The following is a 26,464-nucleotide window of genomic DNA, read 5'->3' as shown; positions in this document are numbered from 1 at the left end:
GAAAAGTAATTTTCATCCTTTCAGATGCCAAATATGGCTTTGCAGGTAATAAGGATTTATGGCTGCCATCAGCCAGCTTGTATAAGTAGGGGCTTGTTGGCAAGTCTCCATATATAATACAGTGTTTAGTGGTTCCTTACATCATTTACATTGCTTTCTGCAACTAATTATAGCCGTTTTTATTCTAATACAGAAAGAATTACAACTTCTTGCGTGTGTAAATAGTTCCAGGAAATACATGTTTGGTTTAATTGTTTTCTAAATTTTTCAGAGATATTTAAGTGGAACTTGATTATGAAATACAAGGCTTGAGCACTTCTGACACACAAATCCCTCCAAATTAAGTCTTTCCACAATTATCCTCTTTCGCTTTTGTTTAAAAAGGTGACAGTCTTCAAGTAATTGCAGACATCTCTTCTCTGCGTCTCAGCAGATTCAGATTAATAGCATTCATCAGAGCTTTTCTAATCTCTGCAGAATAATTAAATGCTAAATTTCATTGTGGGTTCTAGTGAATGGATATTTTTGGCATTTGAAAATACAATTTTTAGTTCTTTGCATTTATTTTTCCCTGGGTACCCTGACTGTGTGTTATGGTGACATCTGTCTGTGAATATATCTGGATGTCATCTTGCAACCAGGGTGAACCATAAGGTGTGCAAGAGAAAAATGAATTTCAACTAAATGTTGCAAATGGCAGCAAGGTAAATCAAACCACTGTTTTCTAAGAGGGAGTTACAGAGAGGTTTGTAGAGGACTTGCATCCAGTTGAAATAACTACAGATTTGAATTCAATCTATATTTGTGTTTAAGCTACGTTATACATTGGGAAGTGCTCTCATCTGTATTTAAAGTAATCTTGATCCCTCTTTGACTAAACCAAGTTAATACACTTTTAATGCTGCATGTCTGTCCACACTGAGTTTTAACATGGTTTAACTAAGTCAATTTCAATGCATGCTTTTGGTTTAGTTAAAATAAGCCTTCCTGCATACACCCTGTGTACATTGTTTATTCCTTTATCAGACTTTTTTGTTAACATTGTGCATATATATATATAAACAAATATGATTTCTACTTCTTGATCTTAGGTGCTAATGGCTCTCAAACTGGAAGTGTTGATTGCTGTATATATTCACATACCTACAACTGTTTGCTCTCAAGCTCTGTTACCTGTTACCTCTGTTACCTCATGTGTAGCATTAGGTAAAATGGAGGCAGAAAAGGCTGTATGAGTGAAGTGCCAAAATGAATTTGAAATGTACATGCATGAATTAGTATAAAGAGTAAATGAATGAGTAGATACTGATAGGGTGGAGGAGAGGAATGGACTGCCTGGGGAACAAGGAAGTGGTGTAAAGGCTGGAAGCGGGCGGGAATTGACCAAGAGTTACAGAGAAGTAAGCCTTGAATTGTACAAGTTGATTCTACCTAAAAAATTTGAAAAGGGCTATAACATCGTGCTATGGTATGATTGTATTGCTTTTTCTGTGGACAAAATTACCACCTATAGCAACTTTGAAATATGTTTTGTTTTTTCACTTAAGTATAATTTTGTCTTAATTGAATCAGTAATAAATTATTTTGAGCCTTTTTGAAGGCTTCATTGTCCTTTTTTAATCCAGAACAGACATCTCCAAGTCTGGCAACTAAACTGTGTGTGGTATATAAACACAATTTGCTTCAGCATATTACACTTTGGAAGAAACTTTAAAACTGTAGTGTAGAAAAGAGTTCTAATATATTTTAGGCACTGGAGAATATGTTTTCATGCTACTTATGAATCTGAATTGATGCAATTTTTGTTGCCTTTAAAGAATATCTCATTAAAAGCTTTCGGTCAAAAAGTATTAATATACTAAACATTTTAAGTATTATCAGTTTAGCTCGCAAAGCTCTTTCAGAAAGTTATAATTACTCTTTTAGAGTTGCTATTTGCAACTTACTCTTTTTCAAAAGGCATATTTCACATAATGTGTGGTCCTTCAGGTATCAAAGACTGAATTTGACAAAAGAATGACAATTCAAGATTAGATTTCATATTTGGTGAATAATTTAGATTATAAAATATTCTTTAAAATAGATATTAAATGGATCCTGCTCTAATAAATTAACAAAGCACACATCTATACTAAGCAAAACTAGAGATTTTTTTAAGGCCTAGATAATAGCTAAACTTTTTTAGCTTACTTCATGTAAACACAGTGAAGAAAACTGAGTAGCAAAAGTTTCTTATTCTGTGGGTAGAACTTGTGTATTTTTGTAGAATATTGAAGCCTTCCTAACTCAGTTTGCACAAGGAATACAAGTGATAACCATTGTTTGGTTTGACAAAGAGACTATTTTTAGGTTATATCTTTTTCTTCCTTTTTTGATAAATGTGGATTTTTTTATTTATTTGGGCTGATGGGTCTGCAAACAAACTGAATTATTTCTAGGACTGAAAGAAATGAAGAAGAAAGCTTTTTCAACAGAATCATAGTCTGACTTTTATCCATTGCAGTCAAATAAAAGGGGTGGCTCCTAATCTTTCCTGTTGTCTAACAGTATTACTGTTTCTTACACAGAAATACGATGGCCATCTTCCTATAGAAATAAAGGCTGTTCCTGAGGGCTCTGTAATTCCCAGAGGAAACGTTCTTTTCACAGTAGAAAACACAGATCCGGAGTGCTACTGGCTCACAAATTGGATTGAGGTCAGTTTGGAAAGTTAGCATGATTTTTCTAAGTAAATATTAATACACTTAGTTTAAAGGTAGAATCCCTTATTGTTTTACGAGGAATTTCTGGAGGCTTTAGTTTTTTGCTTGAACTAATCCTGGATTCTTTTTTTTTTTTTTAGTGCTCTTAACACAGACCTTTTCCCCCTACTTGGCAAGAGGTTGTAAGAATTTTACAGGAAATTCACAACAGTACTTTTATCCACAAGGAAAAGAGGGTTGGGGGAATTGTGTGTAGCTTGGGAGTGCTAACTCCTGAGATGGTCAATACCTGGCTGGCCTACCTTATAAAGGTATTAGAAAGGCTAATTACTTCAGCCCTAAAGCAAACTGTTGGAGGCACCAGCACTTTCTGAATGGGTGATGAAAATAAATAGACCTTTTTGTGCCTGATTAAATGCCAAGTGGGTATTTTGAAGTCCTAAGCAAACCTACACCTAACAATGTGATGGGTTTTGTTTTAGACTATTCTTGTGCAGTCATGGTATCCAATCACAGTGGCTACAAACTCTAGAGAGCAGAAAAAGATTTTGGCCAAGTATTTGCTAGAGACTTCTGGCAGCTTAGAAGGACTGGAGTATAAACTGCATGACTTTGGCTACAGAGGAGTTTCTTCACAAGAGGTAATCCTACTTGTCTAATAATTTGAGAAATCTAATTGTTCTTAACTATAAAGGATTGTAGTGTGTATCTGTTTTCAGTTGTGTCTCTGTTCAGCAGTGAAATTGTGACTGCACAGAGCACTGTGTTTGGACTTCAGTGCAGTGGGTAGATCTGGGGTGGGTACTCTGTCTGAACTGTGAACACTAGACTGGGAGAGCTTTTTTCCTATATGGAAGCTGTCTTCCCTCTGTAAATGCATGAAGAGGCTATTGGTGAAATGGGAACTGAGTCAGAGTTTTGCTGTTACAAACTGGTGCTAGGCGGTGACTGGATTTAGGCTTCTATATTTGGCGTGGCAACTGAAAGTTGCATATTTTTTTTTTTCAGACTGCAGGAATAGGAGCTTCAGCTCATTTGGTGAACTTCAAAGGAACAGACACTGTAGCAGGAATTGCATTAATTAAAAAGTACTATGGTACAAAAGATCCGGTTCCAGGATATTCTGTTCCAGCTGCTGAACACAGGTAAGATATTAGACTATTAAAGCCTTTTTGAAAATAGCTTAAGAAAACGTAATTTTTTCTTACCTATCTTTGTATCCAGAAATATTAAGCTGTTTCACTTATATTATATAGTATTAGCCATATCTGGTCCAGCTGTTGAAGCTGAAGTGCAATACTGATGCCTCTGTATGTTCTAGGGACACAACAGTGGCATGGTTGTTCTTAACTGCAAACACGTTTCAAATGTTTTTAACGATAACCTTCTTATCAGGGTCTAAGTAAATTTGAATGATTCTTTTTAGAATGGACATGAAATCTTACAGGTAAAAGTAGATAATGAGGATTCATGTTATGAACTTTAAATTTTGTTTTAAACATAGAATCATAAAATTAAAAACCATGTAAGTTGCAATTCTGGACTCTCCCAGATCATGTTCTTCCTCCAGAAGAGGCAGTTGCTCTAAAGCTTCCCATCAGCACAACTAATTCAGACAATGGTAAACCCTTGATCTCTCACTAAGAACTGTGAATGAGTTTTTGAGAGTAAGGAACTGGTCTCAAACAGACATTTGAGGTGAAGAACTCTCGCTTTTTATACCAGAATGCTGTAAAAGGTCAGGAGTGAATGCAGATCCTTTGATTTCACTTGCAAGTGTGCATACTCAAATAAGCAGAATATAAAGGTACAGCTGTTTTTTTCTTAGAGTACAAAACGTAGTGCTTTTAAATAGTGAATATTTTTGCTTAGAATTGCGAGACAGACAACGGAAAGGCTTGCATGAATAGTCCTAATAGGGTGGTGATTGTATTTGAACGAACACTGCATCATATAACTTTCTGGACCATTGCTGTAGTGCTGTTCTAGAACACCTGCTTGGTCAGTAGATGTGACAACTATTTCTGAAGTGTCTTCTCTTAGCTTAGTTTAATGCTACAGTTAAATCAAAAAATGATGGACCAAGCAATTATAAATTTCCTTGTAAAGAAGGCAAGCACAGGGAGTCAAAGAACAAACAAGCGTCTTCTGCACAGCATGTTGAAGTGGTGGTATGAAAGCAGCTTAAACTGTCCTAATTAAAGTTTTCATTGCTAAATGCAGTCTACGGTCACCCTTTATAAGTTAATACACAAAAATGGTCTGGTGCAAGAAACCTGAATTTTTCCAGAATTGTTCTACTGTTGCACAACCTCCAGTATGAGGTTGTTTTGTGAGCATGATGCTTGCCTCTGGTGTGCCACCAGGGTTGGTCCTCAGGCTGCCCCAGCCTCTATGAAATAAATCCTATTTTGCCTCTTCACTACTGTGATCTGGGGCTTGTTCATGCAGAAATTAATGCAAACATTTAATGGTAAAAATTCAATGCCCACTAGCTCTTGCTGCACACCTGTGCTTTGCATGAGAACGTTTTAGGGGTTCATACACAAGTTACTGAAGTCAGTTATGTCAGCTGGTCTGTGACAGCCACATGCAGATCAACTGGCATTCAATAACTTATTACCTCTCTTAGCAGCTCTGTTTTATGTGCTTACCTATACCCTTGTACCAAGGGTAATGCCCTGAGGTTCCTCTAGAAGAATGTTTGTATGAGTGAGCATAATGGTTTTAAATCACTATTAAAAAAGAAAATAAACTGTGTTTTCTTTTAAGATTTTTCTAACGTATGCTGCTAGTTCTCTACTTTCCATTTTGGACTCTGAAGTTGCCAGAGCAGATGTTCTGTTCTTGCATCTGTAGTTCCCTAACCGTCTGAATTTCAGATTTAAGAGAGAAACTCTCACAAATGTTTAAAAAAAAAAAAAAAATAAAATCACATCTATATGTGAAACAAGCTTCATGTGTTAAGTGTTTGTCTGAGTTTCCAAAGATAAATCCAGGGTGCTGTTTATTTAGTATATAGTATATTTACCATCCATGCAACATAGTGCTGATAAGCACATAGTTTATGCTGTCTTGTAATCATAGTGCCTATCATTATCTTGAACTGTTGCTGGTAGGAGATACAGAATGTGAGATTTAACATATGAATGCTGCTCTAATATGGATTTTTCAATTGACTTTACAGTACCATAACAGCCTGGGGGAAAGATCATGAAAAAGATGCTTTTGAACACATAGTGACACAGTTTTCTTCAGTGCCTGTATCTGTGGTTAGTGACAGCTACGACATTTACAATGCTTGTGAAAAAATATGGGGTGATGACCTAAGGCACATAATTGAAGCCCGAAGTCCAGAGGCACCGCTTATTATTAGACCAGATTCTGGGAATCCCCTTGACACTGTTTTAAAGGTAATCCTTTCTTGAAGTAATTTGTATACAAGATTGGGAAGTGCAATTGTTTGCTTTGTAATGACTGGCTAACAAACATAGGAAACATAATATTCTAACTTGTTATGCATAGTGTATATGTGATGCTAGATGATTAGGAGCTATGAAAAATGTAAACGTTTACCTCATCTAAATATAGATATGGAAACTCTTTTGCAGTCTGAATAGTCTAATCTTTTCCATCAAACCCATTCTTGCATACTATTCTTGAAGCTTTTACAACAGCTACTGGTTTTGCTGGTCTAAAGGTGCTGGAATGATTCTATAAAGAGAGAGATCTTTCATCACTTAATGAGAAATAAAACAGGAAACAACTTGAGCATTAACAAATGCCAGGCCAATAATACTTCTTACCACCAAGTTTAAATATCTTGCTGTCCTGTATTAACGTAATTCACTGTTTTATGCTACAAATACAAAAGTTTAGCACTTTTCTCCCTTTTGTAAGACATGCATTTAAGTCCGTGGCACACAACTTCGGAGTTGAAAAATGCTTTTTGCCTTGTAGCTCTTTAGAGCTACGTTTAGCATAATGATTGTTGCAGTTCTATAATAAAAGCTGTTGATGCTTCTGAATTTGAGTAGCTGTCAGCACTCTTTTAATAAGAAAGTAGGGGAGATTTTAGTTATGTTGGTACTCTTATCAAATTAGATCCATACAGCTTTAACACTTTTTTTGGCACAAGTGGCATATCATAAATAGGAACTTTGAATCATCTTTATCAGAGCTGATAAGAAAAACTCCTAACTGAAGTGTTTCATTTTAATTATTGGTGGCTAACAAAATCGCAGAAAACCAAAAGCCTCATCCACCATCTTAAGAGGGAGGTCGAAAGAAGAGCAGAATATTCAGTTGACACATTTAATAGCAAAAAATCCTAGCCACCAAAGAGAGAAAGGAGGGAAGCATGGTTCTTCTGATTAGCTTTCAGGTACAAGTTCATAAAGGCCATATGGACTGTGACTTCTTTAACCTAATAGCTTCCACCACAGTGGCTGGTGTGCTTTTTGTGTGTGTGCCTATGTGGATAGATTTAGAGCAGGATATGTGGGTATATTTATGTAAATATTTGTTTTTTTCAGAGCATGACTAAAATGTGGAAATTGTGTTTCCTTATTGGAATGGCAGCTTTTTATTTTTATTTTGAACTGTCTCCCTTCTCTTTTGAATAGGTCTTGGAGATCTTAGGGAAGAAATTTCCCATTACAGAGAACTCAAAAGGCTACAAGTTGCTGCCGCCATATCTCAGAGTTATTCAAGGGGATGGTGTGGATATCAACACACTGCAAGAGGTAGGAGATGCTGTTCATGTGTCAGGGTGACACTGACAGTGTTGATATTTAATCTGTACTCTGTTAAGACTAGTCAGATATTGCAGCTTCTCTGCTGACCCCACCCTGCCCTTCATTCCAGACACTGGCAATGATATCCTAATGCGTAAAACAAATTCATTAAACCTCCACAGGGAATTATTAAGATGCATAAAAAAACCTAAAAGGCATTTCCTAATCCCCCTGTTGTAACCCTTCTCCTCCCACTGTCTCTCCTTTTGTTTGCTTTCATCCTGCTTGTCAAGTCTCATTCAAATCAAAATCTGGCAGTGTTTGGTCCTTTCATTGGTATCTAAAGCACACTGCATGATTGCTGTGCTATAGCAATAGTAGTAATTAATTAGCCTGGCTCATTAGTTATGTACCATCTGAAGTATGCTTGCACTCATATTTTGAAGGTGTGGTTTTCAAGGAGAATTTTTAAAGTCAGTGAGGGAGGCAAGTTTGTTGATTTGGCAACTAGTGGAATAAGGATTGTTGAAAGCCCAGAAAATGTGTATAACAGATTAGGCTGTAGTCTGAGTCAAAAGTGCGATTTCATCAAGACAAAAATTGGTCATTTAGCAGATGCTGCACGCTTGAAACTAGTTATAAATTCACCACTATTGACTAGATGGAGATACTAGGTAGTATAGTGTGGTTACAAAGGTACAGGCTGCAGTGACTACAGATGACGAGGGGCATGTAAAATGTGGAGGACTTGACTTTATCAGGTTTGTCCTGGATCATTCATCTTCAGCTGTATTAGTTCAAAAACAGAAATAAGTTAGATAAATTTAAGATTGATTTTACTTGATTTTATTGATGCTTGTCTTAGCTTTCTAGATTGACACATCCTTAGATTCTTCTTGACAAAGTTGACTTTTGCTGCACCTCAAAATGAAGAGTAAGAGACACCAGGCTTGTTTTCTAATTAATCTGAAATTGTCTGCTTTAGCTACCATGGGCACATAATGTGAACTTCAAGGACAGAACTCAAATTTGTCACTCAGATCCTTAGAGAGCAGTTAATATTGAGATTGTTACCTGATACGCCAACTGTAGTGCAGTCACCCACTAGTTTTGTTCCTCCTCCAATAGCCTTTGATGCAAAGTTCATTTTACTTTATTTTTTTGTCCCATGTGGCTTTTTGGGAATATACAACTGTGCTAATGTGCTTCACAGAACACAAGCATGAGAGGTTAATAGGTGGAAAGTAAGTCTTGTCATTAGATACTAAGGGAAGCGACTCTGACCTTTTTTTTAAAAAAAAAAACAAAAAAACAAACTTCTGCTTGTTCTCAACAACCATTTAACAGGACTGATGCCTGTGTCAGGCAGAGTATGTTGTGGTTGAGATTTTTATGTGTCATGACCGGAAAGAATATGGACTATTAATTTTTTCTTGTAAGGAACTCAAAAGGCTGGTTTCTGCAAGTTACACTGAACAAAATACAAGGATGCTCATATAGCATCAATTGTAATCAAAATATTAAAACTAGTATTTAAAAACTTTACATTAAAGGAAAAAATGCACTGCTTTCCAGGTAGAACAGGAAAATAATTCCAGGAGCTAATGAGAGAGATAAGAGGCAGAAGGAGCAAATCTTTGTTCAGATGATCTCCCTGTTCACATAATTTCCTCATCAAACTGTAACTGATTATAAGGAAAAGTCTACCTGTAACATGTGGTAGAAGAGAGGTGAAGATCCAGTTCCACGGGGCTTACAGAGCAGATGTAACTCCCTGCTGCCTAGTGGCCACCTTCTCATCTCTTCCTGACTCTGTGATCTTGCTGTGCACCTCGTGTCAGCTTTGGTCATTGAACCGTTGGTCATTAAACTAATTTAGCCCACACATAGCAGCAAACTAACTCAGCCAGAAGTGATCAATTTTGTGGGTTAGTGAATTAAATTGACTCAAAAAAGGGGCCAGTACTCAGCAGCACAATACAGGAGAGAAAATAAACTTGTTTTGAGCTGGGGGAAGCAGGCAGGAACGAGAGAGACACTTTTTTGACAGCAGCAAGTTATGTTGGAGCAAAAAGACCATGATCTTGTAGCCTAATTTTATTCATGTTTAAATTTCATAGACCTCATGATCCTCTTATGTCAGCAAAACCAAGGTTACTATGCTGACTTTTGCAAGACTGAGTAATAGCTTGCAGTTGCGGGGCGGGGGGGGAACAAACCAACCAAAAAACCATAAACCCCCAAACCAACCCAACCCTAAAGTATAAGTCATCCTTTTCCAACAGGAAATTGCATGAACAAACATGAACATATAGATGTGGCCATCTCCCCCCCGCCCCAGCCTCTTAAAACCTGTACAGGTGATAGTTCTAATTATTCCTTGTTAATCTTAGATTCCAGGCATGATTTATTGCTATGGATCAGATGAAAGGTAATGGGTACAATAGCAAAATCTAGAATGAGTAATGACTGATCAGTCTCATTTAACTATCCAAACTAGCTGAAACAACAATATAGAGAACAACTCAGAGTATAAACTGGATTTTAAAATTTTGTTTTAATAGGGGATGCTGGTAGAACAGGTAAGGAACCTTTTTTGACTTTGTCCTAGCATTTTCACTTTTTAAAATCATTCCAATCTGCTAACTCCACAATGTACTACACTTTCAAAGGATTTTCTTTGAACATTCAATTTCCAGATGTCTTTAAATTTTTATACAAAGAAAATCCTCTAATCTGGAGTCACAGTTGATAATCATGCTCATAATGGTCAGAGGAAGCTGGTCAGTACCTTGACACCTGAACTGTTCTCCCTGTATAGGTTTGAAAGTGCAAGATAAATTCTTCTGTTTTGTTTTCCTTTGGGGAAGGCTTCAGTTTTTTTCAGATCTCCCACTTTTCTTCTTCCCTATTATGGCTGCTGTTTGCCATCTCTTCCCTATTATGAAGGAAGCTGTTATCTGAGCCTCTGCTGCAGGTCACTGTTAGAGTCAGAGCTGTCTTTCATCTTGGTCTTGATTTCCCTTCCCTTTCACCCCTCATCAGCCGAAGATCAGTCTGAGTAAGGAAATCCCTTGGGACAGTGGGGAGGTGGAAACTAAGGTGAGTGAGGAGTTGTGCCTGTGGCATGAGATGAACAAACCATCTGTAAATGAGAGCAGGCACACTAGGTGAAAGGGGGTTCACATTTCTTCTCACCCAGGCAGGAAGGTTAAGCAGCCATGACCCAGCTATGCTATATTTGTACTAGCATCTGTTAACCTACAAGTGTCAGTGAACATCAAGTCTAAGCATCATGGACCTTGGTAGGATGTTGTTTATACCGGGTAGTTTGTGCTACATCTTGCAGGCGTGTTCAAGCAAGTTCAGTATCAGATGTGATCTATAAAACTTGATAAGGAAAGGAGTAGAATATATTGGCTCAGGCTTGGCCAACTGTTCACATGGCTTCAGACGTGTTCAGCGTCTGGACAGAACTTGATCAGAGTCCAGGTGGAGCTTACCCGCATTTGCCTTTTCAAAAGACAGTGTAGATAAACAGAGTCCATATCCAGGCCTGGTCAGGTCTGGTTTCTTATGGTGCTGTTGGACCTTACGCTTAAGAAGAGGGTACACCAAGTCCCTTTTGTTACCCTTCTTTTGTCGTCTTCAGTTACTTCTGAGATGCTTAAGGAAGAATTTAATTTATTTCAATCCTTTATTCTCCCTGGGTACCCCTTTAACTGCTTCCAGGAGAACCTAATCACCTGAAAATACAGATTCCTTTTGTGTATGGTCACTATCTGAAAGGATGTGATGACTACTGCTAAAATACATGGGTTTGTCACATATTGAGGGGATATTTGTTCAGGATACAAAGCTTCCAAAAGGTTCCCTTAAGTGAAAGTCATGGTGGTAGGGCCTGAGATACATTTTGTTTGGCTTCTTGGATGCAGGTGAGTAAGTTGGGAACTCACTGGTGAGATCTTTACTGGGGAAATCTCAGCTAAAAATGTAGTCCGAAGGTGATCAGAGCATACCCTCAAAAGGTTATGGCTCTGCAGTCCACCTCTCCTGTTGGATGGGCTCTGTCAGGCATTCAGACTTTGAGAGTGTCTGTGAAGAAACAATCCAAATGGGACTAAATCAATATACAAAATGTTCTTTTATTTACATTAGCCACCCTTTTGTCAGTGTCTGAAGTTGGAAAGTCTCCTTTTTTTTCCTTATGAAACTTGAATTTTGCCTTAGCTGTCCCTTAAAAAAAAATAAAGTGATTTGTCATCAGTAGGTCCTGAAACAGTCCTGTTCAATGTTACTCTGGCATTTCTTTTTGATGCAGGAGGCTGAGACTGCACTAAAGATTATCAGATTTCTGATTATGTTAATTTTTGAAACTCTACACTGTTTCCTGTAGATTATGTCCTTTCATTCTGCTTCTCGCCCTCCTTTTTTCTGGATGGATAGGATTTTGTGATTTTACCCATTCTGAAGTTTTCTCACCCACTTTTGTTAATTTGGTTTGGAGATAGGAATTCAAACACACTCTTATTGGGGCTATAACCACCATTTCAGGCTGTCATAAGGGTAACAGGTTCAGGGAAACAAATCTTGGCCGTTTATGAGCATGACTAAACTAGCACCCATTACTCCAGGCTAGAGGATGTCATGTTTGTCTGGATAGAATGAGAGTGGGGGAAGAATGATATAGTAAGTTTTAACTTGACTGTTGATAGCAGTGCAGTTCACGTTGATCTGTACTTGCCTGAGAAGGCAGCAAAGCAAACTTCTTGAGCAGCTTTATGTATTTCCATTTCCCATCTTTGAAATTGCTAACGTGGTTCTAGTCAATGTGATTTTGTTGAAGTCCTCGCTCAAAGTGGGTAACAACCTTCTGGAGTTGTTGAGCAAGATGACTGCTTTGTTTCAGGATACATGCTGTGCTTTGAGGACTTCCCATAATTCTGAGAAACCAGAAGGCTCTGACGTACTCCCATGAAGTTTTATTTTCTTTAGAGCTCTGATTGTCTCAGCATTGTGTTACTGCTACCCTAGTTTGGGAAGTTTACATGCTGGCATGATAACAGTTTTACAGCAAAAACTTTATTTAATTATGCCATGCTGAAATCACAAATAAAAATGCAAACAGTGTGCCAAGTATTGAAATAACTGTTACATATATCTCCTGGAAACTGAATGTTAGTTGGTTTAATTGTCTGTAAAAGCATCTTGTTTTAGTAGTATAATATTTTTCTGGAAAAATGTCATGGCTTAAAAGTATGCTCCATCATAAGTTTTCTTTTTCTTATTAGATTGTGGAGGGAATGAAGAAGAATAAATGGAGTATTGAGAATATTGCCTTTGGATCTGGTGGAGCTTTGTTGCAGAAACTAACCAGAGATCTCTTAAACTGTTCCTTCAAATGTAGTTATGTGGTGACCAACGGTCTCGGGGTAAGTCTTTCTACTACTTCTACCACTGTGTTTTCAGTGGAGGCCTCTCCGCTTAAAAACCTGTTTGACGTTTCCTGTTACATTACCACCACCTGTATTAGGTACACAAGCCCCACAGAGCCCTTTCCTTTTTAAAAAAAAAATACTCTCTTCATTTTAGGTAAATGTCTTCAAGGATCCGGTTGCCGATCCGAACAAAAGGTCGAAGAAAGGCAGACTGTCGTTGCATCGGACGCCCGCTGGAGATTATGTGACGCTTGAAGAAGGCAAGGGAGATCTTGAAGAGTATGGACAGGTATGAATTTTTAAAATGTATTACATCATTTGTCTTGCAAAAATAAACTCAGAAAGTGCAGGTCGTAATTAAGTTTTGATTATCTTTTTGTTCAACTCCCATCTTATTACTTCAGAAGTGTCCCCAGTGCCAAATTCAGTAACAGCAGAATGTTAGAATGCCAGTAGAATGTTCAGGCTTTACATTTTGAGATCTTTTCCTTTTGTTTGTCTTCAGAAACAAGAGAACATCGCTGCTTTTTACCAAAACTAATGTCTCAGTGTTGCAGAATATATGCTAGCCAAGTAGTTTTATATGGGCTATAAAGCACAATTTGAGTGGTGACCCAAGTTGGAAGTGGGAGAGGGAAAGACATAACTAAAATCTGTTTCTACTTCCCTGTTTTGATATTTAAATAGTTCCTTCAGATGTTAATGCTCAGTGTGTGGAATAGTTGCCCAGTTTTCAAAGATGGAAGTTTAAACTATGAATTTGATTTCCCTGTTAATTCTTTACAATTGCAAAATGAAATGCTATTTCACTAAAATAATCACAAACTTTACGCCAGTCTTGGGCAGTTTGATATCTCTTACGTTTTCAGTATGCAGGCAGTGAAATGTTGAACTGCATGTTGAGTCTTCCTGTATTAAGAGGATTGAAATAAAGTTATCAAATTGCACTTCAGTCTTTAGAAGCTGGAAATTTCTTGAGTTTTCTGGTATACAGAAGCACGTTTGTGTGCTACTAGGCAGAGCAGTACTGCTAGTCATACTGTTTTTATGCTTACTAAAACTGAGATCTCTCTGAGAAATTTCAAGACAAAAAACTGAGTTATATACACTGTAGATAATGTAACCTGGATGCAAAGATCTGAGAAAAGACTTTGAAAGTTGTATATCCACATATGCACGTGTATATGTTTGTGATGAACATACATATGTATGTATATGTGTAGAGGGGGAAGGACCTAATGATGAGAAATCTCTTCAAAACACAAATCACAAGACTTGAGGTCTAAAATTCAGCAATATATAGTTCCTTCATTTTTGACAGATGAAAGAATTTATTAATCAATTTTCTGTCCTTGGATATTAGAGAGGGTTATTTGTGTGATACAGATTCTGGGGCTCCCTGGGAAATGACGGGGAAATGTACTCCTCTGTGGGCCCATTTCCCTAAAGCCGCAGGCCCTTGCAATAGGGGTCATGAAGCATAGTGACTGCTGAGCCGTGCCTCTGTGCTAACTTTGAGGTACAGAGCTGTGCTTACCACTCTTCCAGCGTGCTGTTTGCAAGCACTTCTTGATACACTGTTTTAGAAAATATACGTGCAAAGGGGACTGTGAAGAAAGGGATTTTTTTAAAAAACCTTTGTTTTCCTTCATAGCTCTAGAGGAAATAAAGATTTTATTTAAACATCTATAATTGAACTGTATTTAATTGGTTGAGTGTCACCTTTCTTACTGGCTCCTCTAGCAAGGTGTATTTAACGTGTGTGTATTTGGCTTTGGCCAAATGTGGACAACTCATTTTAAGGGTTACTCAGCACAAAGATTCCGTCTGTGCACGGGATGGCCTAAATCCTTTCTTCTGGCCAAGCATTGGTGAAAGGCATCAGAAGAAGCTGTAAAGATTTAGTATCTTGACAGTCTAAAGCCATAGTCCTAAAAGGCTTGATTTGGGTGCTTGTTTTGAGTTTGTGTAACCTACGTTTGTTCGTTTGACAAATCACTCTTGCTAAAACAGTGGTGTTTCTTGCAGGATCTCCTTCATACGGTATTTAGGAATGGAAAGGTAACGAGGTCATATTCATTTGATGAAGTAAGACAAAATGCCAGACTGAAGAACAGTGAACTAGAAATGGCGTCTCTCTAAGTTTCATTCCATGTCTGTGTATGTGTGTGTGTAATAAGTACGTACTGCATAGCTACTGGGTTTATTGTACAGATTTGTGTGTTTGTGTTTTATGACATTGTAGCCAAATTATTTGTTGGTTTATGGACATACTGCCCTATCTTTTGCCAGTCTTTAGAAAAGATGAAATCAGAAAATGGTACTTACATTGTAAAACATATTTAAAGCTAAAGTGTGCTTTTTAGGGCCCTTTGCCAGTAGTGATTCAATCTGGTATTGATCTTTTCACAAATGAGACAGAGCTGAGAAACTTTTTTATATATAACAGAATATCACAAAATGGATTTACATAAAATTATCATGATTGCTTTATGTTTATATTTAACTTGTATTTTTGTACAAACAAGATTGTGTAAAATATATTTAAAGTTTCAATAATTAAGTCTTTCCAACTTTTCATGATTTTTATGAGCACAGACTTTCAAAAATATTTGGTGGGGGGGGGAAATCCATTGCCTTTTGTCCATTAATCAGCAAATAAAACATGGCCTTAAAGTTTGTTGTGACATTGTACCATTTGATGACTAAATCGGGACTCATATCTCCTTAAGATCCCATAGAATTGCTGACCTCATCGTTTCTTGTAGCTGTCTGTATTAGTAAATCTGCATTAAAGAAAATTACTGTTCTTACTAGAAGGTTTAGGTACTACAGACCTTGCTGGCATGGTAAGGTATGTAAATGAAATGCCAAATTTGAAAGGATTCTCTACTGCAACTTAACTTGCCAAGTCTATCCCACTTGGCATATGCACCTCAATATTTTAAGAGTAAAGTTTTTAAGAGATCTCCTCTTCCACTATAGAATATATGTATAAAATACTGAAATATGGAAGCGGTGTATTTTAAAGTAATTACACTTCTGGGTTTATTTTTCATATACTGTAAGTGACATGACTTTAAAGCAAAATACTGGACTGGGTAGTGCACTTTTTTACTTTTTTGTATTTTTTTCATTGATTTGCCTTTTGTCAGACTGGATGTTAAATTGTAAAAATGTTTAACTATTTTTGTTAACAACTTTAATAAAACTTTATGCTAGCCAAACTCCTACATGAATGACAGACCTGTTTCCCCTTCTTGCCCCGTCCCATTGGGGTGAGGAGGGACTTTTTATTTTGCAGAGGGTAAACTGTAAAACAACATGTTTGAGAGATACTTTTGAACTGTCTGCACTTGATTGTATTTGCTCTCTGCATATGCTTGATTTTAATATCTGCTGGAAAACAAAACTGTTGAGGATTTTATTTGAGAAGCTATGTAGTAACCTCTGAAAAGTTTGGTAGTACTCTCACTAGAAAAGTACCTCCCTTAAAAAAAAAAAAAGAACAAAAAAAACCCCCAACCAACCACAAAACCAACAGCGAAAGCAAATGGCTCCTGTGTTACACTGATCAGCTATCAGCCAATGGCTTAATATACTGACGTAATTAATGCTTCTAATTAGTAAATGATGTTACAGAAAAAAACCTTTGGAATCTTCTAAAATAACTTAAGCTTACAAAATTTTATAAAACATGCTTTTAAAGGGAGATTGAAAAGCCATACTTCATTGTTCTTATTCTCTTGCCAAAAAGGGCCACATCAAAGCACCCATAATATTTCCAGGGTTTGTGGTTAAGACATTTATTCCCAGTCTCAATAGCTCTTGTTAATAAAAACTTGTTTTCCACTTGTAGTGTATGTAATTATACATTTAAGTGATGTATTGTTTCAAAAATAGTGCTTTGGTAAGGCTCTAAATGCTGACCTTTCACACTGAGGAACTGCCTTCCCTTTGCTATTAATTATTTTGTTTGCATTTGGCCAGGAAAGCTTTTAAATCTGGACCTAGGATCAGTAGCAGATAAATAGTGCAGAGCCTGTTTCACTCTTCCACATGTGTACTAGGGAATTTTATGATGTATGATTTAAAAAACAATAAAGTAAATGCTGCTTTCATTCAGTATCAATAAAAATTTTGATAACTATTGTCTACCCATAATTGATATTTTTATACTTGAGAACTGAGGATATACTGTGGAAGCACTGTTTTCTTGTGTACCATTAAATACATTAGTAATTGTTCAGTATTGTCTAAAACTTTTAGCTTGGAGACTTGAAGCAAATTGTCTACTTGTGCATGTCACTTTCAGAAAGTTGTCACGTCACTAATTTTATTAAATGTTAATATCTTTAAAAGAAAAAAAAAAAAAGAGAAAAACACCTGGTGCTATTCAGACCTGAATACATGTCTGTTTGGTGGTTTGACATTCTGGGCATCAAGGAGTTGACAAAAATGACTGCAGTGCTTGAACCATACAGTATCCTGATTCTTCCACATGAAAGCAAACAGCATGTTTAAGTTTGCTTTAAATTACTAGATTTGTAGTCATTGATATATTTTAATTATCCCCATTTCATAATATAATGCAGTATTTGTATTTCAAAAGAGGAATTGGGAGTTTTGTGTTAATACTCTTTATTTGTAACCATATTTAGCATAAGAAATGGATTTTATAAGACTATTTTTTTCTTGAGGTGCATGATTATGAAAAGATGCTTTTTTGGTACTTTGAAAGATCTGAGGAGAGAACAGAAGAGTACTTAACTGTTTGGTTTGCCAAAATCAAAACAAAGCTTTTTTCTTACAGGTTTTTACATTCCTTCTTAACCTGTTTAGTGAAGAATAAATATTCCTCACTTAAATCCTCTGTTAAAGTAATTTTAATGTACTTGGCATCAAATACCGGTATGTAATACACATGGAAATAAAATTTAGTTCTGGCAGTGAAAATAATAGCCATTTGACTGTCTCTTAAAGTGAAGTTGGGCATCAGCTTTCATTCCTGTGCTCTTTGTTGCCAAACACAGACTGGAGCATAGCTGTTCTGTCATTACAGTCCTCTGTTGGAGAGCTGTTTGTGGTTAAGTGATTGCATGTTCAGTCAGCTCAGTCCTAGAGAAGAGCTGAGGGTGGTTTTTAGGGTGTGAGCACATCTGTGCTTCAGCATCTTGTATGTTTGTGCTTAAAAATGAAGCACTTGTAATTGAATTTGATATAAGGAATTATCCTCTATTTATATTTCACATATTTTTTTCTCAAATAAAAATTCATTATTTAAATTTTCTATCTAAAGCTACTAAAAATGCTTGTTTAAAAGCAAATTAACCAAAGAACTTGCAGCCTTCGGTTCACTTCAGTATCTGTCAAAAAGTAATGTCTGCTCTTCAACAGAGAAAACATCTCACGTCCCTTTGGACAGGGTTGTCATAATTAGAAGTTGTTACACTTTTAACTCCTACATAACTAAATTGCAGAGGGTACCTTGCAAACACAGACACTGTTAGTATGGGTGTGTAAGGCGCCCAGCGTAAAAGTTATTTACCATCAGTTGTTGCTAGTCACAGAATCACAGATTGTTAGAGATTGGAAGGGACCTCAAAAGATCATCTAGTCCAATCCCCCTGACAGCAGGAACCTAAATGAGATCACATAGAAAGGCATACTGTAGTGTGAAAAGGGGCTCCTGTAGCCTACGGTAATGGCCTTTTAGCACTTGAATTTAAAGTCTCTGCTACATTATCTTTACAGTGAACATGCAGAGCTTGAGTGGTAGGCAGGCATATTCCTCCTCCTTTTCCATGCTGGTAAAAATCTCCAGCTGCAGCACTCTAGCTTTTCTCACTCTAATCAGCCTTTGTGCAAGTAAAAAATAATTAATTAATGGTGACTGTGCAGTGGTAGGCTCCCAGATCATCACACAAAGGAGGCTGCAGGGAAATTCCAGGTCTCGGACTGTGCAGAAGAAGGGAAGGGACTCATCAATATGTCTCTTCCTATGTCCTCTAATTCTACTGTAATAAATAAAATAGTATCTGTGCTGAGCTGCTCAAGGCAGGAACTGTGAGGATGCATTGAGCAGTGGCAATTGCATCTCTGCCGGGTAACATATGGGTTTTTTTGGTCCATGAGAGCCCCATCAGGGTCCTGTAGGCACACACCTTGTGTGTGAAATTTGTTAACACTTGAGTGAAAGATAATCCTCTTGTCTTAAACCTGGTAGATGGAGTCACCTCATGTGGAGAGCTGCATGCCTTCTAAATAACCCCATGATCAGAAATGAGGAAATGCTGAGATTAAAGATGCTCTGTAAAGTCATGCTTACTGAAGTCACAGTTGTCTGCCATTGATGTTATGTTCATTTTTTTCCCTGTGTTACTAGTAGTAGCACAGCTGTCCTCGATGATTTTAAAACACCCTTCACAGTTATCTAAAGGTGTTTGGATTTAATTCATGGTAAGGGACGAAAATCACTTTGCAATAGAGCATTTCCAAAAAGTATTTACCCGTGGTGCAATATTTTGTTGAAAGGTACCCTGATTTCTGCTAACCCAAAGCAGTTCAACGGATATGGGAGTGAAGTCAGCAGTACTCAAGTAACATATTTTGTTCCATATCAGTTCCTTACTAATCTTTATCTGAGTACTCCTGACTGCTTTTTGAATAGGAATTGTAGAGTTCTCAGTTTATGGTGAGGTTTCCTGAAATCAGAATTGCAATCCTCTCTCCTGCTCCTGCCTGGATGGATAGGGAGCCATCATGCCTCCAGCAATGTTTTTACTTCCCTCTCATACAACTCTTCTGAGTAGAAGGGCAGGTTTCCTCTTTGTTTACCTTTGAGCCAAAAAATACAAAAATTTGGGTTGTATAACTCCTTTTTTTCCCAACAATTTAGGTTCTATCTAAATCTGTTCAAGCTGTTTCTAGATCACTGCATTAGTATACACAGCATATTCCTTTGCTTCATTGATTAATATTGGTCTATGAGATGTGAAGATCTGATTCTTGGTGGTTATTCCTATGCTTGTGTCAAGGAAATGTATTTTAGGTAGCCTGGTAATTATGAATTATTGAAAATTGTTTCAGAATTTTCTATAATTACAGTGCTTCAGAAATTCAAGTGGGAGTTAAAGAATGCATGGAAGGATCTGAGGGCTGGACTTTTTTACTTCTTCCTTGCTTGTTTAGGTTATTAGTGTAGCTATTTAAAGCTTTCACACCAGCCCTTTTATATGAAAGGCGATGAGAAAACTTATTTTATAATGGCTGAGTATTCATATCACCAAAGATTAATAAAAGTAAGGCAAATGTCAGACCAACTGTATGGACTCTAAACCTTATACCTTCTAAGGTAAAGTGAAGAACATCAGTCTCAAACTTCCTTCCCTTTGCTACAAAAGGGAGAAGGAAAAAGGTTTTCTCGGAGTGTTTGGGATGCAGTTTCCTCAGCTTTCTGACTGTAAAGAGCAAGTCTGCCCTGCTCTTCCCTTTCAAGGAAGTTTTCCCTGTTCCAAAAGATGCTACCCTATTTTAAGCATAAGGAATTGTGGCTCATTGTTGGATGTGTCAGAAAGATGACATTTCTGATGTGTGAAAAGGGTAGTAAAGCCTAATTCAGCTCCAGCTCTGCTTATAGCCGTGGATGCTGTCCCCATGGCTGTTTTGTTGCAAGAAAGCATGTACGTGTTCCATCCCTGGTCTATCTTCTACAGTAACTGAAGTGGGTAATCTCTGGGTGAAATGGCTTTGGGTAGAGATATGTCTGTAAGTCACAGAAAGGTCAGATCATGACAACTCATCTCCCTCTGGTGAGTCCTTCCCCATGATTTCTGTCTCAGCTGAGCAGGTTCAAGTCCATCCTATAATCTACTGTGAAAACACTGAGGCTGTTCAGCCAAAACGGAGTGTTGCTGTGTCCCTGTGTTAACAAAGCAGTGGTCTGTTAATGTGCCCCAGTATAACTTTAATCCGTTTTTAAAGGCTTGTAGCTACTTGTTAAGCCAAATGTCAGTGACAAACTTCATTAAAGCTACTGTTTTTCCCAAACACTGTGGGTTTTGCAGCCTCACCTCCAGCACTGCTGCTTGAAGACCATTATTTGGTTTTATTGCAGCTCTAAATCTCCAGAAGATAAAAAGGAAGATTTCACCTCAAGGTTTTTCAATCTTTACACCTTCAGACAAAAGCAAATAGCTTCACACAGTAAAAACAAAAGACAAAGCTGTCCCTTTGCTGCCTTACGTGTTCCGGGCTGTGACCATGAAAAGATTAATAGTCACATGAGAGCCGGGCAAACTAAGATAATTTGTTCTCTTAAAAATTGTTTCCTTATAAATGCCATATACTGAAACATGTTTATAGCTTTATAGTAATTAATGAAACATAGCTGAATACTCAAACACTTATTGACTTGCCAGTCTCAGCCAGATTCCACGTGGTTTACACACAGTTAATCCCATCGGGCAGAGAGGCTGCACTGGCACATAGCACAGCAAGACAATGTCATCAAGTATATAGAGACCGCAATGCTGGGTCTTGTGTCTGCTGGGAAAGTCCAACACTATATGAAATAACTTTTCCTGCTGCTATCCTGAACCCTGGAGTTGAAAAAGCATTCTTGATGGGTTTGGTGAGCGTAATTCAACACTGGCTCCACTTATAGCAGTGGATACTATCCCTGTGGCTGTTTTGTTGCAAGAAAGCATGTACGTGTTCTATCCCTGGTCTATTTTCTTCAGCCCATACTAGGTTAAGCAAGACCTGGACAGTTTCATTAGTTTATTCCATGTTCCAAAGGTGTTTTGAGACAAGAACCCATATGGTTATTGACTGTGGTGTGCTGTAAACCAGGATGAGAAGAGGGAGAGACTTTGCTGGTTGTGAAATGATTGTAAATAATAATTCCTTCACAAGTCAATCAATTAGACAAAAAAGCTGTCACTGAAATGGTTTTTATAACACTGCAGCAAAGGCAAGGGTGTTGAGACGTGTGTTGGCTAAGGCTGCCTCTGGTTCTCTTCCAACTGACTTTCTTTATGCCCTACTCTCTTAAAACACACGAAATTTGGAGAACCACTCTCACCAAGCAGCCATGTGTAATTTTCCTACAATGGAGTAAAGCTCTGTGTTACTGCCTCTGTTCTTTCCTAACATTTAAATTGCCTGGGTCTTTTTTTGTTTGTAGATTTGTTTTTAGTGCTATTGAGCTTTGTACTGACATGTTTATTAAGCTATTCTTTTATAACTCCAGGATTTTGTATTTAAGTGGTAGTAGATGAATCATAACACATCATTTCATACTTGAGGTTAGGATTATTTTTTCCTGTATACATCAGTTTATGTTTATGCTGAATTTCATCTCCCATTTTAATTTGCAGTCATGGTGTTTCATAAGGTCTTTTTGCAATTCTTCACAATCAGCTCCCGTCTTTATGACCCTGAGTAACTCAGCACCTCCAGCAAACCATCAACTGTTTACTCCTCCTCCTCTAGATTGTTTAATAACATGTTGAGCAGTGTGAGTTCCAGCATATATCAGTAAGTGGAGCTTCACACTCTCTGTGGAAGTTGAGTATTTTTCTTACTGTTTTCTGTCCTTTGCTCAACATTGTATCCATGTAAGGACCTCCCCTCATGTCCCAAAACTTCTTAGCTTCCTTCAAGACTTGATTAGAAACCTTGTTGAGTGCCTTTTTGAAATTAAAGTATGTTATATTAGAAGGATCTCCCCTATCCACACACCCATTGACTCCTTCAAAGGACTTCAAAAAAGGTGACTCTCTCGCACATCATCTGGAGTCTTTCCCAGGAGCTTAAATTTATTCCTACCACTGTAATTTCAAGTTAAGTTTGTCTACCTTCAGCATCCAGCCCTGCGATAGTTTAACTTGGCTGGCAGCCAAACGCAACACAGCCACTCACACCCCCCCCTTTTCCCCCCACCCAGGGATTAAGGAAGAGAATTGGAGGGGTGAAGGCAAGGAGACTTGTAGGTTGAGATAAGAACAATTTAATAATTAGAGTAAAAATAAAATTAAAATAGTAATAATAATAATAATACTGATAACAACAATATATATATGTAAATGAGTGATGAGTACAATTGCTCACCACCTGCTGATAGCGATCCTGGAGGAATGAAAAGGAACCCTGAACCTGAAACCACAATCCCAGAAAAGCAAGTCCGAGCGATTCCTGAGAGAACCCCCCCCTTTTCCAGTCAACCCCCGTTAATATGCTGAACATGACATAATATGATATGGAATATCTCATTGGCAGATCCAAATGCCAATTCTGGGTTTTGCTGACTAAGACACTTTCCCTCTCCCAGCCCTTTGCACTTGCAAACTTCCCAAACACAGTGTCCTTGTACCTTATCAACATTCTTCTCATAACAAATCCCATACTGAAACCAAAACACAGTGCTTTCTGGCAAAAACCAGGATAAGCCCCCCCTTTTTTTTTTCGATGCTTTTGTCCACAAGATCAAAAGTGTTGAAAATTTGGAAAATCCTACTCCAGACAACTGAGGGAAATTGTGAAACTGATCCTTGTTCTCCTGCTGTCTTTGCCATGTTGCAATACAGTTCTCGGTGGCAAGTGGCACAATGGTAACAAGATTCTCCCGTTTTATTCATGCGTTGACAGACACCTATTTCAGTGGAGTACTTTGGGATAAGAACAACAGCTAGCCAGTAGGACAGATCTGTGCTTCAGGTTTGAATTGAAGACGGACAGTTACTAAGCAGCAGACCAACTTGTGGGAGGCTTGTCACCTGGGTATGCTTCTCAGGGACTCGCATTATCAGGAAAGCTGGATGTTGTAAGAGAGACAGCCTCACCAGCCACTTCACAAGAAACTTGATCGGGACTAGAGGCAGAGGGAACCTAGTTTGCACAGCGCCCATCCTTGAACTCAAAAAAATGTTCATGTATTCAACAAGGGACTCTGGGCTATATCAGACTCCAGAGTACTTGGGAAACTGAGGCTAGAAAATGCATGTGGCCCTGTTGATTATTTTCTCTACGTATCTATATTACACCGAGTAAAGAACCATTTGTTTTAGACCCCTGTGCAAGGCTCTGTGGGCATCTCATGTCCTGACAAAATAGATATATAAACTTTCTACCCTTGCAACAAGGGTATATTGAAACTACTGAGGTGCCTCTGGCATATTTGCTGGGTATAAAGTGAGCACTGGTAATTGGCCTTTTCCATATCCTGACAGGATATGACAGGGATCACATAAATATAACTATATATACATACATATTTTGCACACACAAACATGCAGTCTATCTGTATATGGACAGATGTATATAGAGGTGTATACTTTCTAACTATAAAAGGGAATATCCATAAAGACTAAAGATTCTAATAGTGGTATTTCACGGGTCATGATCTTTCACAAATTTTGCATACGGGGATCCTTGCCCTGTTTCTTCCTGATGGCTTCATTTCATACGTGAAAGGGTTGTGTAAGCAGCCTTTCAGCTACCACCTGACTGGCGGCTTACGCTGACACGATTGTGGGAAAATAACGGAAGATTGGCGAGGAGGACTGTAAACACCCTCAAGTGACTTGCAGCTGGGTTGTCGAAAAACACATTTATCCTCCAAATTGTTGTTTAACCTTGTGTGTTGGACAAGTAGAACATCTGTATTTAGATAATATAGGCCTGTGATGAACTCAGAGGCACCCTATTGAACATGCTTGAGATTCCTGCCCTGCTGTGGGAAAGATAAAAGCACGGTGGTAAACTACGCCTGTGCAAATCCCTGGTACACAGGGGAAAACAGCAAGGTTTGGTGGTCCTCTAGCATGGACCCAGCTCCACGCTGCCTGCGTCCCTGCTCATGTGCCTCTGCCCAGGTCCGCTTCGGGGATCCCCTGGTTGGCAAGGTAATGAAAATAAATTTGGTCTTTGCATTTCCCCCATGGTTCTGTGGTTGTTCCTGCATCCTGCCTGAGCCGGCTCACACAATTATCATCTATGTTTACTCTGAAGTCTGTCTCTGAATCATTGCTTGCCAGGACAGCCTGTGTGTCTGTCTCTAGTGTTGTGTAGGTTGGTACTTAGCTACCTGCCAGTGGATGTCACAGGACTATGACAGGGCAAGCCAGGTTTGTGTAACAGTAACCTCTCTTTGTCCCTCCTTATACCCTCCAATTTACATGTCTTCCACAGGCTTTATCAGCAGAAGTTTTATGTCATTGTCTAGTTCACCAATGAACAAACTGAATTGTGGCAAAAAGACCTTTGGCATTGCTGATAAATGTTGTGCTTGTTGGTGACTCCCAATGATCAATATTTTGAGATCAGTGAAAGAATAAACTTTTAATTCATGTAGTTAAATACCTGGTAATTCCATATGGCACAAGTTTTTAAAACCAAATAGAGTGCTGTACTAATGCCTTGGAGGAATAAACATTGCATTGTGATGGTTTTCTTTAGTCAGTAGACCTGCAATCCCACCATTAAAAAGACACCAGCCCTATTTAGTTCCCTTTGTCACTACTGGCCAGTCAAGTGCTCTGAAATGAAAGGTTACAGACCATCTCCTGCTCCATTTAGAATCATCTTCTCCTCCCTTTAGCTGTGAGTAGGAAGTGCTGCCAGCCAAATCCTGGTTTCTACTGCAATTCCTAATGACAAAAGGAAATACCTTTAGGTAAGGAATGTGCTGGGAATATTTGGCTGGAGAAAACACAGCCCTGGGGAGAAGTGGGACCTGTGTGCCAGCTAGATGAAGTCACACAAGAAGCGGGGATCATCACCCTGGGGACTGTCCTTCCTGGCACAGCCCAGACCTGGCAGCTCATCCATTCCTGGGCATGTTTCACCAAACCTGCTGAGCCAGAGGCTCAGACCTGCTGGGACTGGGACTCCAGCTGCGCCGAGCTTGCCTCCCTGGGTTCCTCCAGCCCTACTTGCTCACTGGGAGCCAGGAGTTTTCTTCTACAGAAGTGCTCCACACCCACTGTAGCCTCAACGTGCAGTTCCCTGGGAGCTGCGAGGCCCCCCGTGGGGTCCAGAGGGCTCTGCCTGGTGTGGTTTCCACCTGTGCAGGACAGCCACTAACATGAAGCAACACCAGGGTCTCCTTCCTTCTCCTCTGCCTTCTGGTGGAGCTGCCATGCTGTCCTCCCAGCCTCCAGGGTCAATGGCCCTGGGCAGCAGCACTCAAATCTGGGGCCAGAGAGGCCACTGTGGCATTAGCATTTCCAAAGTGAATGTATGGCTGTTGGCTGGATGAAATTTAGGCCATTGAGTTAGGTACAAAACCAGGTCTGGATCAGAGAAGTATAACGTCAAGAAGAGGGTGGGGAGTAATTGACCAGCAAACCGACTAAAGATGAAGAGGAGACTCCTCTCAAACATCCAGTATACCCTGGGGGGAAAAAAGGGGATTTCTTATGGAGTACATTTTTCTGTTCCACATCACTCCTGCTCGGTTACATGTGAGCAAGGATGGGCAATCATTGCATAGCATGAAACATGCTTCCCACCAGGCTGAGCTGTCCATGTGAGGTGCATTTGTGTTTCCAAACTGAGTTCCAGGTCAGCCTAGCTGCAAAGCTGG

General features: G+C 38.6%; 1 protein-coding gene across 1 annotated transcript in view; it reads left to right on the top strand.

Annotated features, from left to right (window-relative positions):
- Nucleotides 1–16,094, top strand: part of NAMPT (nicotinamide phosphoribosyltransferase) — a gene marked incomplete at its 5' end in the record, with an annotated part of 17,742 nt that extends 1,648 nt beyond the window's left edge. The window contains 8 exons of the mRNA XM_010172534.1: nucleotides 2,568–2,696; nucleotides 3,185–3,343; nucleotides 3,711–3,847; nucleotides 5,890–6,115; nucleotides 7,328–7,447; nucleotides 12,730–12,870; nucleotides 13,031–13,165; nucleotides 14,905–16,094. Coding sequence (XP_010170836.1) covers nucleotides 2,568–2,696; nucleotides 3,185–3,343; nucleotides 3,711–3,847; nucleotides 5,890–6,115; nucleotides 7,328–7,447; nucleotides 12,730–12,870; nucleotides 13,031–13,165; nucleotides 14,905–15,018 — 1,161 coding nt within the window. The remainder of the gene's footprint in view (nucleotides 1–2,567; nucleotides 2,697–3,184; nucleotides 3,344–3,710; nucleotides 3,848–5,889; nucleotides 6,116–7,327; nucleotides 7,448–12,729; nucleotides 12,871–13,030; nucleotides 13,166–14,904) is intronic.
- Between the last annotated feature and the right edge of the window lie 10,370 nt (nucleotides 16,095–26,464).

The sequence above is a fragment of the Antrostomus carolinensis genome, unplaced genomic scaffold (genome assembly GCF_000700745.2).
Source record: "Antrostomus carolinensis isolate BGI_N321 unplaced genomic scaffold, ASM70074v2 scaffold6277, whole genome shotgun sequence".
In the NCBI taxonomy this organism is placed as follows: Eukaryota; Metazoa; Chordata; class Aves; order Caprimulgiformes; family Caprimulgidae; genus Antrostomus; species Antrostomus carolinensis.
Note: the sequence above shows the minus strand (reverse complement) of the source record. Positions and strands in the feature narration are given on the sequence as shown.